Consider the following 20,058-nt stretch of genomic DNA (forward strand, 5'->3'; position numbering starts at 1 on the left):
TGGCGTCATATTTATATCCTTTATCCATATTGTGGTAGGATTGTTTATTCTTTTTCCTTGTTAGCCGTCAGAACTGTCCATATAGTAAATGGGGAGGTCAAAGGTATTCCAGATTCGCCTTGACCACAGGTGTGTTGGTAGGTAGTGTGGAACGGCTTGTATGCTGCTGCAGGCAAGGATTCCAACTTTTAGTAAGCAGGAGGTGCTTATTTGTAGCAGGAGTGAAAGGTGGTCCTGGACTTGCTGTGGTTCATTGTAGGGATCCAGAAAGACCGGGGTGGACCACCTCCACCGTCTAGGCAGGGCCAAGGATGAAGGTTAGCGTGTAGCCACCATTCCCTGCCTCTCGGGCAGCCTAAGTCTTCCCCAGCTCTACTTATTGGACCATTGGTCCCCATGACCTCTGTCACAGAGACTTATGAGACATGTGGACGAGGATACTCGCTAGCCTAGCTCTCACCTCGGCAGGTGTGGGTGCATCTGCCTGGCAGGCCCAGTGCACTGAACCCCTTGACCCCACTCCCCTTTCCTTTCAGCCCTGCACTCAGCGGGTGGCTGCTCAGTGCATGGACATCTCCTCCAAGTCGGGACTTCCCTTGGTTCCTGAGCTGCCCTTGTTTCCCCACGAATTCCCTTCCATCTCCCTACACTCCCGCCCTTCTTTTCTCAGTATTCACATGTCTTTATTCTCGAACACCTTGAAACCTTTTGGGAGTCAGGGGTAGGGAAGAAGGAAGCAGAAACCAAGTTAAGGGGAGAGGACAGTTCTCAGTGACCACCTAAATTGGAGCAGCAGCTGTGGGTCATGACCCCAACCTTAAACATGTAAAATCCACTAGTTTTTGTCTCTAGGAAGTCAGGACAAATTTCTCTGTCAGATGTTGAAACTTGCTGGTCTTTTTTTTTTTTTTGGCGGGGAGGAGGGACTGGTTATATAGGGAGGGAGATTGAGACCTTTGGGCGTTTACCTTGGATTTCTTTACCCTTATGACAGTAATAAAGAGGCCCATTTGATATTTGAACAAGCTATTGACTCACGCCTCACAGGCACAGTGTTTGTGTATTCCTCAGGGCATACATAGTCACATCGCTGTCTCTAAAACAGGTTTTCAAGGTTTCAGGGTATTTAAATATCAAAATGCTATTTGGTTATGTTACTAGTAAACAAGTTTTCTTACAAAAACCCTGTGTTTCCCAGAACATTAATGAAAGAAAGTCTTCCCGTCTTTAAATGCAGTGCCTTGCGCTTACATTTTTTCACACTCGGGGATGATTCAGAGTGGGTGCTGGACCTAGATCCTGATTTCCCTTATTAGCCACGTGACTATGGGCCATAGTCCCTTCACTGATCTGGCTCCTGTTTTATCTTTGGAGAACCCAACTCACAGGATTAGGATTACACTGAAGACCAAATGTGATGATAATGCTGAATTGTGAAAATCCAGATGGCCATGGGTTGCAGCTGGTGGTTGTGTTAAAACCACTCCTGGATATTCAAAACTTACAGAGTTCTACACTACCGCCCCCGCTGTCTCAGTCTCAGTCATGTTGTCTTGGTCTCCGTTGGTGTAGTTAGAAGAGCTCCACATGTGTTTCTGATGTACCACCCTCGCTAAGATCCACTGGTCTCTAGAAATGTAACCCTCTTGTTACCTGTCCTAGTTCTGCAGACTGATGTAAAACTCCATTTTTGGTTGCCATCACTATAAAAGCTCTTCCTCCAGCGATGCTGATGCCCCTACCCCAGAGCTCACCTCTCCTGCCTACTTTTAAGGCCCCTTAACCTGGCCCAGGATAGCCTTTTCCTTTCTCAATTTTGAAACCTTTTGACCTTTGTAAACAATTTGATAACTTACCCATCCCCTGCTCTGCAAAGATCAAAAGGTTTTACCCTCTGCTGGCTCACACTCCAGCAGACATGACCCTTGTCTTCCTTCTGTGTTTCTGATTGAACACGGCCTTCAGGAGACCCCTGCGTGTCCATGGAGCCTTCTCCCTTTTTAGAATTGAAAGGAAGTTTTTATGTTGTAGATTTAAAAATTCGGAATTGAGACCTATAGATATCAAGTGCCTTGTCTAAACCCAGACCTCCTCAGCTCTAGCCCTAGAGCTGGAAGTGAAGCCCCTGCCCCAGCGAGTCCTCCTGCATCCTTTCCATGGTGGTGCTCTGCCCCAGCCCATGCAGCCCTCTTTTCTGAAAACCAGCCTCTTCATTTTTTTCCCTTATGTTTTTTGGTGGGAGCTCATAGATCTGGGTTCCATTGTGTACCCCTAACATGTGACACTCACCTCAATGGAGCATTGCAGCACCTGGGAAAATTTCATGTTTTGTGTGCTAATTTTCTTCCTGCCAAATATCCATGAATTCCATATGAAGGTCTGGGTCTCTGTCTTCTCCTAGATGTTCCAAAAATGTGGCTTCTAGTCAGGAGCTTCAGTATCACCTGGCAACTTATACAAAATGCAGATTCTTGTGTCCCCCCAGAACCTGTATCTTCAAGGCTGGGAGTGGAGCCCAGCATTTTGTACTTTACCAAGCCCTTCTGGTGGCAGGGATGTGAGCCGAAGCATGAGAGCCAAGGTTCTAGAGTGCTTATGTCTAGATTGCTGGGTAAAAACCTTGTTCTTTGATCATCCCATATTATTCAGTAATCCTTGAGTAATTCTTAAGTGAGTGACACATTGGTGACAGGCATTTTAGTCTTGGATATCTCCTTTTTACTGGTAGCTAAGCTCTCAGTATATAGAGATATTCATGGATATTTTTTCATCCACCAAATGAAACCTCACTAATTTGTTCTAATGAGGATAAAGCCCATTGCACATGATTGCACTAAATGGATTAGTAGGTAAGCAGATCACTAGTGGGAGTGATAACTGCGTCACGGCACTTTTTAAAATGGGGAATACAAACTTAGTAGGATATTATATGCTGTTGAAAATGGCACCAACCCAGAAAGTTTTTTTCTTTTTTAAAGAAACAAAATTAAGATTCCCAGTTTATTTTCCCGTTAAATCATGCTCCAGAAGCAGTTGTAGTATTCAGCATATATGTTAATGACTTGAGAACTACATGTACAACTGGTTGATGCAGAAGTCCTTTGCCTCTGATGACCAGAGGTGGTGATTTTGCAGGGCCCAATCTGCTTCGACAGTTATATGGAGCTGTAGATGTGTCTGAACTTGCCCCATGTGTTCCAGGTACCAGAGGTGAACTGCAGATATAACCTACAGCTTCTGACTGCAGGTGGTAGCATAATTGTTTTGTACTTTCCAAAAAAGCAGCAGTTCCCAAAAAGGTGAAGTTTAATTTTATTCAAGGCTAGTACATGCTGAGTACAGACCTATGCTTGATTCAGTAATTACTCTGACAGCTGAAAGATTTAGGATCACCAGGCTCCTGGATAAAGAGAGCCCTACACGCTCCAAGTCCCACTGGTTAGCTTTGCAAAAACCAAGAGACTGTACCTGCCACGTTCATTCTCCTTTCTCCTGGTTTTGATGAAATGCTTTTGTAATTTGGCAGTTTGGTGTTGTAATATCTGGCTGAGATTTAAACAGAAATAAAGTTTTCTTGTTAAATTCATGGCTAGACATGAAAGAAAGGGTGGACTCCTTCCTTCCTGGCTGGCCTAGATTCTTTTATTTCTTACTACTAGATTAAAATGTGGTTGTCATCCTCACCATTACTAGAAGTTTTCCCCGTATGATAATGAGTTTTACGTATTAACTGCCCTCTGTGTGCACAATGTTTCTCTGGATCTTAACATACATATTTCTAATCCTCACAAATAGCTCTTCCAAGAGCATGAAGCTGTCTCCAGTTTACAGATAAGAAGGAATCCCAGAGAGGGGGAATACCTCACCCAACCTCACAGAAGTAGATGGGAGAGCCAGTGAGAGCTGGGCCTGGTGTGGTCACTTGGCTTCTCTGGAGGGGCCTCCTCCTACCAAGCAGCTTCCCAGCTGGTGCAATGCTCAGGTTCTAAAGCACTGAGAGCTCAGTGTTGGGAGTCGTGGGGCCTCATCATTTTGTTTCCCTGACTAGGTTTCTCTTTCATGCCAATTTTTCAACCAGAGGGCTTGTATCATAAGAAAAAAGTGGTGAACTGGGCGTAGTGGTGCACACCTGTAATTCCAACAGCTGGGGGTGCAGGAGGAGGCTGGCTGAGGCAGGAGGATCACGAATTCAAAGCCAGCCTCAGCAACTTAGCAACACCCTAAGCAACATAGCAATCCCCTGTCTTCAAATAAAAAATTAAAAAGGGCTGGGTATGTGTCTCAGTGGTTAAGTGCCCCTGGGTCCAATTCCTGGTACCAGAAGAAAGAACACTGGGGTTGCAGCCCAGTGGCGAAGCACTTATCTAGCATATATTAGGCACTGGGTTTGATCCTTAGCACCACATAAAAATAAACAAATAAAATAAAGTCAGGCATTCTGTCCATCTACAACAACAACAAAAAATAAAAAAAAAGTTGATGAATATTTTGGTTTTTAAAATGTTATTTTGGGTAAATCAGGAACTCCTTATATGATCAGACCACACAGCTGAAGCTGGAGGTGTCTTGGGCAACTAGGAATCCTCAGCAGAGGGCAGCTCAGCCTTGAGTGCCTCTTATGTATATGCCATTTCACTTAATGCAGCCACCTCATAAAGAAGATCTTAGAGCCCCAGAAAAATTAGGTTAGAGAGTCGGGGCTATTTGGCTGAGACCACAGAACAGGTGACCATAAGAGCATTTTAGGGTCTAGTCACTGGAAGAGCTTACAGTATATACTATCTGTTGGGTCTTTCATCTTTTATCTTATTTAATGCTCATAGAAATTCTCTTAAATGTTATTTTTAATTTCCATTTTTCAGATTAGGAAACAGATCAGGAAATGTTGCTTGGGTCATAGATTCCCACTCATGGTGCTTTTAGTACTCAGTAATTTTGTTTTTAAAGTGCCTCCATGCCAAAAAATACCTAGCATTCTGTTTATTAAGTAGTTAGGCCCAAATAATTTAACATATATGCATAATCTAACAGTTCAGTAACTATTTGAAAAAAGAACACACATAAATTGAAAGAAATGTTTTATTTCATTCTGTGTGAGAGTGTGAGAGTGTGTGAGTGTGTGTGTGTGTGTGAGTGTGTGTGTGTGTGTGTTGTATAAGGACACAATACATTTATTCATTTATTTATTTATTTAACGTGGTGCAGAGGATCAAGCCCAGTGTTTCCCATGTGCTAGGCAAGTGCTCTACACAGAGCTCCAACCCCAGCCCCTTATTCCATTCTTGTTTGCCACGGTTGCTAAATGGCTGGGTGTGTGCCTTTTGGGTACTGCACAGCCTTCCAGATCTTGTCATCAGGTTGACTACCACCACCCTTGTTCCTGTTCCTTGTTGATTTTCACACAGTTCTTTTTTCAACTTCCAAAATCTAGCTCCATTAAGGTACAGTGTCATAAGGAATGTATTTCATGCTAGTAGTTAGTGCAGTGCTCAGTAGATGTCATGAGTTACCATGTTTTTCTTGAAAATTCAAAAATACCCCGATGTGAATTCAACATGGCACCCCATCTACCTGAGCACACAGTTTGTGAACTGTAGACTTTGTGGCACATAAATGGTGGCACATTTGTGAGTAAATTCAGGTGTATATCAGATCTACCTCTCTCTTTCTTTCTTTTTGACTGTACTACTTAATAACATTAATTTGAATTCAGTGTGATATTTTTAACTGCTCTAATAGAGGGCAAGGTTCACATTGTTGGCTGTTGTGTTTAATTCTGTGCCTTGCATGCAGCAGGTGCCCGATAAATGTTTATTGAAAGGAAGAGAGAAACTCTAACTCAGAGACAGGAGTTTATAAAGTCAAATGAAGGATGGGAAGCACTCAGCAGTCATCACAGATAGGCTGTTGCTGTGGTGGCCTGCATCTTCAGGCTTCTACAAGTCAACTGCGTCTTGTTCAAAGAACACTGGCCCTTGAAAATTTGCGTGTAAGTTGGTGTGGCTAAAACCAGTTAAAATATAGTCGCAGTGCTAGGGATTTAAATAATTTGAGTGATCTTTTAGCAAATCCTTGATTCTAATGGAGATTCTCACTCCTTGGCTTTTCACCTTAGTGTTTTGATTTTTATAAAACCATTTTTCTTAAACTGAAACACCACAGAGTGTATTTAAGCCCTAGCTATTATACAAATTTTTTGAAAGAGGGCCTCCAGCTTGCCCAGGGAGCATCCCGTTCAGTCAGAACATATAAGACTTTGCACTTAACAGATCTTTTAACTTACGCTGGGTCAGACCTGGTCATCCTTCTGCAACCCTGTGGGGTACACTTCGGCTCAACAAGGATAACGTGCATAGAAAACTGAAATGGTGCTGGGTGATGCTTTATTAGGTGCCACTCTTCCTTCCTAAGTACAAAATCAATGTCCAAACATAACTGTAAGTGGTGTGAAGGTGATAGAAGTGTTAACTCCAAGATAAACACTTCCTCTGTCCTTTGCAGGTACAGAAATTTCAAAAAGCCTGGATACACAGCAAAGGCTGCTGCTGATTAACAGTCACTGTCTAATGTGCTGCATTTTAAGGATCATAGATACCATAAATAAAAACATAGCCATGAGCTTGCTGCTCTCTGCACCTTTATCCAAGGGGCATTGTTAATGGGAAGATATCTAAGTCTCACTATTACTAAGGCAACCATGTGGATAGCCATCAAAGACAGTCAGTGCGGTAGATGTGTCCCTTCTGAATCTCCAAGTAGCAGAGCACTCAGCAGGGAAAGAATTGTGGGTAGTAATTTCGGTGTTAAAATATTAACACATTTTTGCATATTTAATGTGGTTTCCTTTTTAAATAGTAGGCAGATTATGGCATACAAGCAGATAGGTTTATGATTCAAATTAAATTCCAAGCATTAAAAAAATCCAAAAGGAACTACTTTGTTATAAATACATTCAGCTAATCTAAACAAGAAATTGCTTTCTTTTCAACTTCTGTGATCATGTATCAGCTAATTTACAACCTAATTTTCTGGTTCTAACTTGTGAATGACACTTCGTGGGCTTTAGTCTTAAAAGTTCAAAACTTTCTTGTGGTTTATCTTAGACATGTATAGTCTCTGGACTCAAAATGAAGGGTCTGGGAAGGCTTCACAGAGGAGGTGACATTCAGGCCTTTGCAGTAGGGGTGGAGAGTCATTGTGTCTGTCTACTGTGTGCTGTTCAGCACGTGGGTCTGGGCTCTGGAGAGCAGAGGCAGACTTTTACCCTTAACCTGCCTTTTCCCTAACTCCTGCTTCTCTCTAATGTGTGAAAAATTTGTCCTGGGAAAGGAAGCAAGACCCCTTAATGGTTTTCTCATTTCTCCTATTTCCCCACAGGCAAAGATGCCTTTCGATGCCAACAAGCTTTACTGCAGTGAAGTGCTGGCCATATTGCTGCAGGACAATGACGGTGAGGCTCCCTCACAGTATTGATATTCTGTTAGGATAGGAGCCAGGCTTGTTTCAGATCATGACAGCGAGCTCTCTTGCCTTTGGCATCCCCTGGCTTCCCCTCTCGCTCTCTCTGCAGCTTTTGTACTCTGTCAAGCTGTATTGATTTTGTTTGCTGATGTATCAGTGTTAGACGGCTGTAAAATCTGACAGTTAGCTTCATTTTTTTTTCTTCCTCTATTTTTTTCCCCTTTTAGAAAACAGGGAATTGCTTGGGGAGCTGGATGGAATCGATGTGCTTCTTCAGCAGTTATCCGTGAGTAATTCTTATGCTTCCTGTCTGCCATGAAGATACATGGCCTACTTTAAATGGGAGGCGGAGCTGGAAATTGCCGGATGGAGAAAGCCGTGGTTCAAAACACGTGGGTCGTGTTGGCAGGTTGGAGGTCACCGTGCTGGCATGGGGTTTGCCTCCTTTTCTTGGTCATTCGTCTTTCTGACCAGGCATCATTGGGATCTTGGTCTAGCCTTTCCCCACCTCTGATAACGAGATTGCCAGTCCAGAGGAGATGAGCTTCCTACTTCACATAGGTTCTTGGACCAAGAATATCACATGACTTTCACTTGAACCATTCCCACGATTATTCACCTCCTTTCCTGTCAGTCTGCCATTAAAACATTCATTTAGGAAAGAGGTCACCGAGGATGATAGGGGCACTGGAGGCTGGAGTGAGAAATCAGAAGCTGCCATTTGCTCACTGAAAGACATGTAAATGCAGTTGAAATGCTATTCTGCTGGCATTCTGAAAGCACTGTTAAGATTTCTCCTAACAAATCTCATCTGTGTTATTCCAAAAACAGGACTGAAAATAGATCATTTGGATAAAATCTTAAGAGTGTTGGGAGTGTCTGAGATGTCAGTTTGCATACAGCTTCTATCTTGGTGCCAGCAGCCTGAGTGGCTTGGCCTACACCCCAAAAATAGAGCTTTCAAATGTGAATCTGTTCCTCCCTTTCCTGCAAGATTATCTTGTAGTTGACTGTACATACATACACTGCTGGAAGGCTCTCCTCTTAACATGCCCTACAACTCTGACAAAGACAAAACTCCAAGCCCTTCCCCTGACTTGAGCCCCGGCTATTGTATGAAGCCGTTCTATGAAGCAGTTCCGAAGCCCTGTTAGGAAACTTCCTTACATTAAGCCAGGATTTGACCCACTGGGTTGCAGCTTTTTAAGAGGGGGGAAAGCTTGATATGGTCGGGTTGTGCCACTAGAGGGTTTGAGGGAAGTGAACAAAGTTGTTTCTGTTATATTTCAGTTAATGGGTCTTGGGGTTTTGTTTTCTTTCCTTAAAAAAAAAAAAAAAAAATCCTTAGAACTGAGAGTCACTCATGGATCCAGTGTTGTGTTTTTGCATGAACTGGCATCCATGTATTTTAATACCAATGAATCAGAAAGGTCTGTTTTTCCAAAATGGAAACTGATGAGATTTAGTATGGTAAATTTGTGTCCTCAGTGGTGGGGTTATTGTGATGGCAGGCGTTGGAAGTTGGTGGGTGGTGTGTGATTAAAAGGACTTTGTGATTTCTGCTGTCTTTGCTTGACAGGTGTTTAAAAGACACAATCCCAGCACAGCCGAGGAGCAGGAGATGATGGAGAATCTGTTTGACTCACTGTGTTCCTGCCTGATGCTCAGTTCCAATCGTGAACGTTTCCTGAAGGGCGAGGGCCTTCAGCTGATGAATCTCATGCTCCGGTACGATTCTGATCTCCTAACTCTCCCAACTCTTTTACCAACTCCTGAATCTAAAAACTTGTGGCTGTGGCTTTTTAATGCCCTCCAGTTTCCCATCTGTACAGAACAGTCTTCAGGTATGGGTGAGTTTGGGCAATCCTGTTAGAGCAGATGAATGAATGGGTTTTGGTCTGTTGATGCCCTGTTGTGTCAGGTGGTAAGATGACCCCTGCATTGAAGGGTGATTTATATTTTGTGCCTTCCCTTACTGTGTTGGTTTTGGAAAAATCTAGCCATTAATTTCTAAACATTTCTTTTGTTCATTCTAAGCTTAGTCCCATTTTTTGTATATCCCACATAGACCTATCTGTGCCATGTTGGTTTTATTTTTGTTATTGACAACAAGTCATTCATATTTTCATTTATACATTTAATAATGGGTTGCATGTGTGCTGTGTCAAAGCATAGAAGTATGAAAATGTGAAGGACAACTCTAGAATTTTTGTTTGTAATACTTTCCTTGTATATTTTATTATGTATGCCCAAATTCCTTTAAGAGGACATCATGCTAGTTTCTCAGTAATTTCCTAAAGTTGGAAACAAAAGAGGAAGATCATTTATATTGATAATTCTTTTCAAGACCACTAAGAAGGAGAATAGAGAACAGAAGGGATGGCAGTAAGAAGAGTGTTGTTCAGGGTCAAGGACAGTTTCTTAAGTTGAGAGACACTGAAGCATGTCTGAATGGTTGAATGCTCTGTAATCATTGTAGAGTTATTTTTTTAAAAATTGAGCCAGAGTCTACCATCTTGAAACTTCCATTCATATACAGTGAAAAGTCTGTTGAAATTTTTTTTCAGTTTGATGTATATTAAATATATATATATTTAATTAATGCTATACATTAAATATAATTTAGTCTATAGACATGCAAGCTTGGTTAAAATATTGATAAGGTACTATGTTAAGGGTCAGGCTTACATGGAAATAAAAAGGTCAGGATTTCTGTTTCCAGAAGCTAAAAAGACAGTTCTGTCACCCATACAAAGACTGTCTATGGGTATATATTTTCTTTTGCTGTTTTTTTTTTTTTTCTTGGTTTTAAGCCTGCCACACATAGAGTTTCCTATAGTATTTCTTACAAACAACCTGCTGTTTCCCATACCTTGACATTATATTCAGGAGAATTCAGTAACTACTTAATGGACTCTAAGGGAGTTTGTATTCTATTGGTGATTTGAGGTTTATTTATAACAAACTTGACAATGACCATTTTGTGTTTAAAATTATTTTATGACTATTGAGATGTGTTTTTAAAATTTCTTCTCTGTAAAAGACTTGTGAAGGGTTGGGGGAATTCTTTTGCCCAGCACATTCCAGACTTCAGATTGATTGAAAATCTTCCTTCGAGAAAAGCTTTTAAAAATGAATTCTTTTTCAATGGGCAGACAGGAATATGGGAAATTAACCAGAGGCCTTTACTGTTCTGCTGATGCATCCTACCTTTGCTCTCTTGAGTGCTGTGTTTGTTTACCTGCTTTACCCTTCTAATTGCCTGTCCTTTTGTTGAAATGACCCACCTTCTCTCAAGCAAATAGCATATATAGAAGATGCTTTTGGCTTTTTGGGTCTTCTAACCTTAAAACTACACTCTGCAGGGACTTTCCCGTAAGCTTCTTAAAGGTCTGAACTGCCAATGTCTTTGGATGGTTGAGTGCAAACATGAAGTGATGTATTTCTGTAGCATATGGCTTGGTAATGTGTAGCAGTGGGGAGTTGAATAAATAACCAGAAATATGGATTATTCAAACAGGAATGCTGAGATTCTGGGAGGCTAATTAAAGAAGAATCCAAAAGACATAGAAACTGTACCTCTCTAGGATCTCGCCTCACTTTTCATTTTTGAATGCTGAAGTTGCAATTAGATCCTCCTTTTGCATTAGTTAGCTATATTAGCAGATTCAGCATTTCCTTTTGTCTCTTTGAAATGCTCTTTGTTCTGCATTGTTTTTCTTCTTCAGAATCCCAACTAAAAAGTTTAATTGAGAGGAGAAGGGTTTTTTTTCCTACTATATTTACCCTTCCTTATCTAGTAAGAGCTGCTCTGTGTAGAGGGAGCTCATCCAGTGAAGCTGTAATATTAGAAGGTCAGGAAATCTTCTGTGTTTCCACTGCCCCAAAATACAAAATTTTACTTTGATTTGGTCATGGGTCAGGCAGTTGTGAACTGCTACCTGGGGAGGTGGCAGGGTAGTAGAGAGTGAAGAGGGTGCTGTGGAATTGAGGTGAGTGGGTTTTGGAATACAGATTTTTGCTTACTACCTCTGGATATTTGCTGAGTTACTTTAACCTTTCTGACTCACTTTTTTCATTTGAAAATGGGGTAATACTGCTAAGTTTGCAGAGATTTGAGGGAATTGGACAATATAAAATGAGGCAGCCTGCAGCTATTAAAACATTGATAAGGTACTATGTTAACTTTCTGTATTAAGTGTTAGGCTTATATAGAGATGAACAAGACAGGATTCTTGCCCTCAAGAAACTCAAGAATAGTGAAGGCAGCAGATGTTAAATAACCAATATAATTTAATATGGTGACTATCAAGTGGAACAGTTAATTTTGCATGTAGATAGCCTGTGAATTTTTCATTTTTGATTGTTGACAAGGAAAGGTCACAAACAAGATAGTTACATATACACGCACGCAGTCTCTTATACGCACACATGCACACACAAAAAAACACATATATACTACCAATTTAACATTTTTACCCCCAATTTAAGCTGACAGTTTTAATTTTAACAGACATACTCCTTTGTCTTTATACCACAGACGAAATCACAGAAGAGTACTGTCTAGTAGAAATGTGATGCAAACTAGATATGTAATTCATATTTTCTATTAGCCACGTTAAAGTGGTTAAAACAAACAAAAGGAAGTTAAGTTTATTTCAATTTAATTTAATAATTAGCTCCTAATTATTAGCTCCTCATTTGTATCGGCTACATTTCAAATGCTCCATCGCTATACATGGCTACTGGCTACCATATTGGACACTGCATATATAGATCATTTTAATTATCCCCCAAGTTCCCTTAGATTGCTTTTTGTAATCAGTTCCCACCCATCCATCCCAGCCCCAGGCAACCACTGTCATTCTAGAATTTCATTTAAGTGGAATTATAGGGGATGTTTTTTCTCTAGCTTATTTTACTCAATAGACTGTTTTGGAGATTCATTCATTTTGGATCTATCAAATGATTGTTTTCTTTTCTTGCTTAGTAGTAGCCCAGTCATCCTTACATTCCAGTCTATCTCTTTATTACCTATTGATGAACATCTTGTGTTGTTTCCAGTATTTTGCATAATAAATAAAGCTGCCATAAGTCTTTGTATAAACGTACTTTCATTCCTCTGGTAAGTGCCTAGGAATAGAATGGGTGGGTCATATTGTAAATGCACGTTTATTGTTAGAAACTGTCAAGCTGTTTTCCAAAGTGGTTTTGTGATTGTATATTCCCAGCGGCAAAGTGTCACATTCGGACCAGCAGTATTGTAGGACTTTGATTTGGGCTCTTAAGTGGGTGTGTATTGTGATGGTTTGCAATTCCATTTCCCTAATGACTAATGATGCTGAGCATCTTTTCATGTGCATGTGACCTTTCTGAAAAAATCTTGAAGTTTTAAGTGTTCTTTATTCTACATACAAGTCTTTGTTAGCTATATGGTTTGGAAATATTTTCCTCCTCGTCTGAGGCTTGCCTTCTCACCTCTTTTTTTTTTCTTCTTTTTTGAAGTTTTTGCATCTTTACGCATTTATTTATTTTTTTCTTTCCTTTTTTTTTATTATTAGTTGTTCAAAACATCACTTAGTTCTTGACATATCATATTTCATACATTTGATTCAAGTGGGTTATGAACTCCCATTTTTACCCCGTATACAGATTGCAGAATCACATCGGTTACACATCTACGTTTTTACATATTGCCATGCTAGTGTCTGTTGTATTCTGCTGCCCTTTCTCTCCTCTACTATCCCCCACTCCCCTCCCCTCCCATCTTCTCTCTCTACCCCATCTACTGTAGTTCATTTCTCTCCCTTGTTTTTTTTCCCTTTCCCCTCACTTCTTCTTGTATGTAATTTTGTATAACAATGAGGGTCTCCTTCCATTTCCATGCAATTTCCCTTCTCTCTCCCTTTCCCTCCCACCTCTCATCCCTGTTTAATGTTAATCTTCTTCTCATGCTCTTCCTCCCTGCTCTGTTCTTAGTTGCTCTCCTTATATCAAAGAAGACATTTGGCATTTAGGATTTTTTAGGGATTGGCTAGCTTCACTTAGCATAATCTGCTCTAATGCCATCCATTTCCCTGCAAATGCCATGATTTTGTCATTTTTTAGTGCAGAGTAATACTCCTTTTGTATAAATGCCACATTTTTTTTATCCATTCGTCTATTGAAGGGCATCTAGGTTGGTTCCACAGTCTTGCTATTGTGAATTGTGCTGCTATGAACATTGATTTAGCAGTATCCCTATAGTATGCTCTTTTAAGGTCTTTAGGGAATAGTCCGAGAAGGGAGTAGCTGGGTCCAATGGTGGTTCCATTCCCAACTTTCCAAGGAATCTTCATACTGCTTTCCAAATTGGCCGCACCGCCTTCTCACCTCTTGGCAGTGTCTTTTAAAGAGCAAAAGTTTTACTTTCAAGTCCAATTAATAATCTTTTCTTTTATAAATAGTTTTTGGTATTATATATCAATTATGTTCATCTAACCCACAATCTAAGAGTGTCTTCTATGTTTCCTTTCGAAGTTTTCAGTTTTAGGTTTTACATTTAGGCCTGTGATCCATTTTAAGGTAAATTTTGTATATGATGTGAAGCATGAAATGAGGTTCGTGGTTTTATTTATGACTTATTTTTATATATAGATGGCTGATCCTGGAACCACTTAATGCAATTGCTATCCATGTTCCATTAAATTGTCTTTATAGTTCTTGTCAGAAACCAATTTATCATATATATGTGGGTTTATTTCTGTGCTTTCACTTCTGTTCCTTTCATCCCTGTGTCTTTTTGCCAGAGGCATACTATCTTGATGATTCTGACTATAAAGCTAAAAGTTTAGTTTTGATACCTGATAGAATAAGTCCTCTGACTTTTGGTCTTTTTCAAAATGGTTGAAACTATTCTAGTTCCTTAGTTCCTTTGCCTTTTCTTATAAAATTCAAAGTCAGACTGTCAAAAACCCTGCTGGGATTTTGTACAAAAACCCTGCTGGGATTTTGATTGGATTGGGCTGAATCTGTGTCATTTGGGGGAGAATGAACATCTTGCAGTGAGTTTTCCAATCCATGTACATGGTACATCTCTCCATTTATGTAGGTCTTTGATTTCTTTCATCAGTTTTCTAATTTTTCTTGGCAATTTATTGTTTTATATGTTCCTAGACATTTTTCAATTTCTTGTAGATTTGCAAGTTCATTAGTATAAATTTTTCTTGTATTATTATCATTCTTTTTGATTTTCTGTACTTTATGTCCCTTTTGTATTTTCTTTTTTGGTATTTAAATGTATCTACTTTTCTCTTCAGTCACACTTTTCAGAAGTGATTGGATTGTTTTCTGTTGTTTTTTTGTTTTTCTAGGGGTCTTATTTTTGTAGAGAACTAGTTCTTAATCTGTTTATGTGTCTGTCAAAATATAGCTGGCAAATAAAAATAGCATATTCTTGTGATCCACAGTGTTTATATTTTGATTTAGCCTTTTGTATATTTCTGTATTTTTTGCATCCTTGGGAATTTTTAAATTTTTTCTAGATTCTTTTCATTTACAGTATTGTCCTTTTCCTAAATTTCTGAGTTAAATGCTTAATGCTCTTAAAAATAATTCTATTCTTTAAAAACAAAAACAAGCCAGGCGCAGGGGCGCATGCCTGTAATCCCAATGGCTCAGGAGGCTGAGGCAGTAGGATTGTGAGTTCAAAGCCAGCCTCAGCAAAAGCAAGGTGCTAAGCAACTCAGTGAGACCTCCTCTCTAAATAAAATACAACATTGAGCCAGAGATGTGGCTCAGTGGTTCAGTGTCTGAGTTTAATCCCCTGTACCCCAAAAAATTAAAAAAAAAATAGAAAATAATGACATTCAGCCTATGGCAGTAGCAGATGCCTATAATCCCAGTGACTTAATAGACTAAGGCAGAAGGATCACCAAGTTCAAGGTCAACCTCAGCAACTTAGTGAGACCCTGCCTCAAAATTAAAAAGTAGTAAAGTAACCTGGGTTCAATCCCCAGGACCAAATAAATAATTTTTAAAAAGTGTTTAAGGTTAAAATTTTTCACTTTACATTGCTTAGCTTTATCACACATGTCCAAATTCAAGTTGCTTTTTCTTATTACAGTAACAGAAAAAATGGTCCCAAATGTTTACTTTTCTTAATTTGGGATTGTTTATTTGTAATGGCCTCGTACATGGCAAGTTTTTAAAAAAAGCCTGAACATTTGAATAAAATTTGTTTCTGGGGTATAAAATGCTATGATTATTTCCTAAATCAGCTTTATAAATATAGCCAGATTTTGTCTTTTTAGCTATTTTGTTCTTTCTCTCACTATAATTGTGGATTTTCTCACTATTTCTTTTCTAATTTTTTTGTGTTCGTTATGTTCTAATTTGCTCAGTCAGCGAATAATGCTGTTTGCTTATCTTAATCTTGATTTGCATGTTTTGTCAATGTGTCTCCTTGCTGTATGTGGATTCTTTTATAATTTTATATTTATCTATTTTATTCCTTTTCATCATTTTGTCCTTATTTTATCATGTCATTTTGTTATGTGTAACTCTTCTGAAAAACTGAGGAAGTACTCTTTTAGTCCAGCATTCAAGTTCAGGTCTTGCAATGAACTTGACCTATTTGTTTTTATTGTAGTGACTCCATGGTTCGCCCTCTTCCTGTCTATTTTATTTTGATAGTTTCATTAAAGCTTTTATTTTGTTTTGTCTTTTCTTTTTTCACTTTTTCATTATTTTCCTTTGTAGATTTTTCGTATTTTTTTCTATTAATGATTAGCTTTACTTTTTTTTTAAATTCTGCTTTTTTTCTTTGCTTTGAACATTTGATATGGTACCATGTCTCCTTTCCCCTTTCCATACCTTTCCATTCTGTTCTCTAAACCAAACTGTCTTAGCTCTCTTAACACCATTGTTTTTTTCTGGGAGACTATCCCTGGATATTGAGCCTTAAAGGTCTCTCAGCAGCCTTCTGTCCCTGTCACCTCTCCCCGCTCTGTCCCCAGCTGTCTTCAATGTGGGGGTTAAATTCTAGCAGCCATTGCTCATCTTTTCCCACACACTTACCACCCAGTGAGGTCACGGCTGTGGTCCAGATCTCCAGCTGTACCCTAGGACTTTTGAAAGCAGAGCCAGGGCCCAGCAACAGATACACACATTGGGCTTCCTGTAAATCTGATGAATGAGAAAAATCTGAAAAACATCTTTGTTTTTTAGAATTATTGATTCATACAATTTCTGGCAAATCCCATAGATAGGCCCAGGAAAGAACATCTCCTTAAAAGCTTTGAGGTGAGAACTCAGTCTCTTGTTTGAAGATATTGAGTCCTGTTTTTTCTTATTAAGAGCAAAAAAAGGGCCATCAAGTGGTTGTGAACCTGATCCTCAAGGCTCAGGAAGGCCTGGATGGGAGGCCCCTGTAGTCCTGGGCGTGTGGCCATTTAGCCTGTGCCCAGGGGGTTCAGAGCAGAGGCCAGCATAGGTGTCCACACTGTGTAATCTTTGGGTATTTAAACTCTCCTCTTCGTTCCTCATAGGTATCGCAGGGGTACGTTTTGTGTGTTGAGTTCTTATAACCTTTCGACTCAAGGCGCACAGAGGCCCCCACACAGGTTCCTTGCCTCTCGGCTTTTATTTTCTGGGTCTGAGCACTAGCACCTCCCTACCCTCATCTCCCAGGCCTTTCTCCTCTGTCCACTGCCACCCTGGGATGAGTTGACTTGTCAGGTAACTTTTTCTCATTCCTGTGTTGAGTGTCTGGATTTCGCAGTGCTTGACAGAATCAATAAGAAAAGGCCATTTTTTGTTTTGCTTTGTTTTTCTCTCTGCCAAAGAACAAATGAAGACATCTTGTAGAAGAAGAAAAGATTGTTGAGGTGATATTTAAAAGTGAAATCCATGCTGTGATAAAAGCAGCAGGTAGCCATCCTGGAGAATAGACCGACCCTCCCCGCCCGCCTTGCCAACACACACACCCATATCCTCAAAGAAAAGGAAAGAAAAACTTTAGAAAGAAAGCAAGAAAAAGGAATTTCTCATTTGTTCAACCTAGTGTTTTATTTTTTTTTTCTTTTTAGTTGCCCATAACAATAGAATGTATTTTGACATATCCTATATACATGGAGCAGAACTTCCCATTCTTGCATCACCCTAGCAAGAATGGAAGGTCAGAGCCTCTCGGGCAGGGCGAGAACCAGTCCCCTCGGAGAAGACGCTGCCGAAGACGCTGCCCGTGTGTGTGCCGGGCAGCTCGGCCTCGTTCTTTCAGTGTGATAGTTAAGAAGGGACAGAGAAGCTGTTTGGAGGGTCTTCAGTGAGCAGCAGTAGAGTTAAGATAGGAACATGAGCCAGGTGGTATTTTTATAGTTAGGGATGGTTGAGAGGAAAATAAAATTCAGGGAAGACACAATTAATTTTGCAGTTTAGCAAAGTGATCGGATTCAGAGGTTCCACTCTACAGAATAAGGCTAAATTATACTTACTGGGGGGTGGCCGTTTTAGAATTTGCAGGAAATGAGGATGGTGCTATTAACAGTGCCCTGGGTGGAGACTGGTTTGCCATTTCCACGTTCTTGGTGACAGATGTCTCTCTTTGGTAAGATGGTTGCTGCAAATAGAAGATTCCAGTATCTCAGGTTTAATTTTAGCCCAAATCATCTGCTTCTTGTCACCACAAAGCACTTTCTAACAGTATGTCCTTGTATCAGAATAGTTCCGGGCTCTTTAAGAAGCAGCAAAGCCTGTGGGAGACAGAAGAATTACGTTGTCAGTTTCCTTGAAAATGTTGACATGAAGCTTATTACTTCTGTTGTAAAACCCAGTTGCAGTTAGAAATAGAAGAGACCACCATGATCCCAAGGGATGTGTACAAATGCAACTTTGGGTCGTGAAGCAGAAATGCAGTGAACCCATCTTGGTTATTAACTGTAAAAGCAAAAGAGAATAACACACAGTCACGTCCTTTCCAGGAACCAGCAGTGTTTTCACTGGTCTGGAAGGTTTTTCAATAAGATTTTCCTTAATCCAAAGAAAAGTTTCTCTAATAAAGAAAACAAAAATCAAAAACAATGACATACCATCTGCAAAGAAAGTCTGCAGGCCCACATCTGGGTTGTGGGTTGTGACAAAGCAGGCAGGTCGATGGGCCAGCATGCAGAGCTCTGTGGTCTTATTCCCTAGTTTTTTGACTTGTTCTACATTAGTTTTGTTCCTAGTGAAAATCTGAAAGTCCAAACTGTTCTGTGTTTTTATTCTTGAGGTCCTATAAGATTTTCAAGAGCCAGAGTCTTCCAGCCCCTAGTCTCTTCCGGGTTTCAAGTGCAAAAGCTGAGGAAGGGTGCAGACCTTTAAGGAGTCACCTGGGTTTCCAGGCTGCGCACAGTTCTTATTTGTGGTCTAACGACAACATTGCCTTCCCCACAAGCTGAAGATTACAGTTCTTTCTTAGATGGATAATAGTAGTTTGCACCTGTTCTCTAGGAACCCGAAAAATGCTTCAAAGGCACAAAGTAATCCTTCCAACATCTCCCAAGGCTGATGTTACTCCTTCATAAATGGGAAAGTGCTGTGGTGGTGGAGAAGGCAGATGAACTGAATCAAGATTACCTGGCAGGAAATGGTATAGAACCTGTCTGAGCCCTCCAACCGACTTGCTAGCTGTTCATCATCCCAGTGTAGTTGAGTTGCACACCTCTGCAGTGTACAATCCGATGAGTTTTGCAGTATGTACATACCCTCACTGGCAGCATGGCAATGAATGTATTTATCACACCCAAAATGTTTCCCTGTGCTTCTTTGTGATCTGTAACTCCTCTCCTCTGCCTCATTGTCTCCAGGCAACTATTGATTTGCTTTCTGTTCATTTTATTTTAGTTTGCATTTGTAGAATTTTATACATATACAATCATATGGTACCCCCCCCCACCCTTTGGTCTGGTCAATTTGATTCACTGTAATTATTTGAGATTTGTCCATGTTGTGATCAATAGTTTGTTTCTTTCTCATGGCTGAGTAGTATTCCACTATATAGACATATCATTCCACTATACAGACATATCTTGATGGACATTTGAGTTTCTAGTTTTTGCTCCTGAGAATAAAGCCTGCAATAAATATTCATGCCCAAATCTTTTGGGCAAACATGTTTTTCACTGCTCTTGTGTGAATAGGAACTGAACAGCTGGGTCACATGATATGTACATGGTCAGCTTGCTAAGGCTTTGCCAAACTGTTTGCAAATTGATTGTACTGTTTTTTAATTCCACAACAGTGCTTCAGAATTCAGTTGCTCTACATTCTTGCTGATACTTGGTGTGGTCAGTCTTTCATTTTAGCAGTGACTGTGGGTGGGTAGGGATCGTCTTCTGGTTTGGATTTGTTTTCCCCTTGTGACTAAGGGTGTCTGGTGTCTTCATGTGCTAATTTGTCATCCATGTATCTTTTTTGGTGGTGTCTGTTCAAATCATTTGTCCATTTGGTGATAGGCGGTTGTTTATCCTATTACTGGATTGTCATGGTTCTTTCCATATCGTAGATACAATCTTCAGATAAATGCTTTACAAATATTTTCTCTTAAGTTCATGGCTTTGCCTTTTCATTTTCAGAATA

The 20,058-nt window shown here is 40.0% G+C and overlaps 1 protein-coding gene across 1 annotated transcript in view; it reads left to right on the forward strand.

Annotated features, from left to right (window-relative positions):
• The window catches only part of Ctnnbl1 (catenin beta like 1), a 155,013-nt gene that overhangs the window by 64,786 nt on the left and 70,169 nt on the right, over positions 1–20,058 (forward strand). Inside the window, exons 8-10 of the mRNA XM_026383174.2 lie at positions 7,378–7,450; positions 7,689–7,747; positions 9,041–9,189. Coding sequence (XP_026238959.2) covers positions 7,378–7,450; positions 7,689–7,747; positions 9,041–9,189 — 281 coding nt within the window. The remainder of the gene's footprint in view (positions 1–7,377; positions 7,451–7,688; positions 7,748–9,040; positions 9,190–20,058) is intronic.

Source organism: Urocitellus parryii, chromosome 6, assembly GCF_045843805.1.
Source record: "Urocitellus parryii isolate mUroPar1 chromosome 6, mUroPar1.hap1, whole genome shotgun sequence".
Classification (NCBI taxonomy): Eukaryota; Metazoa; Chordata; class Mammalia; order Rodentia; family Sciuridae; genus Urocitellus; species Urocitellus parryii.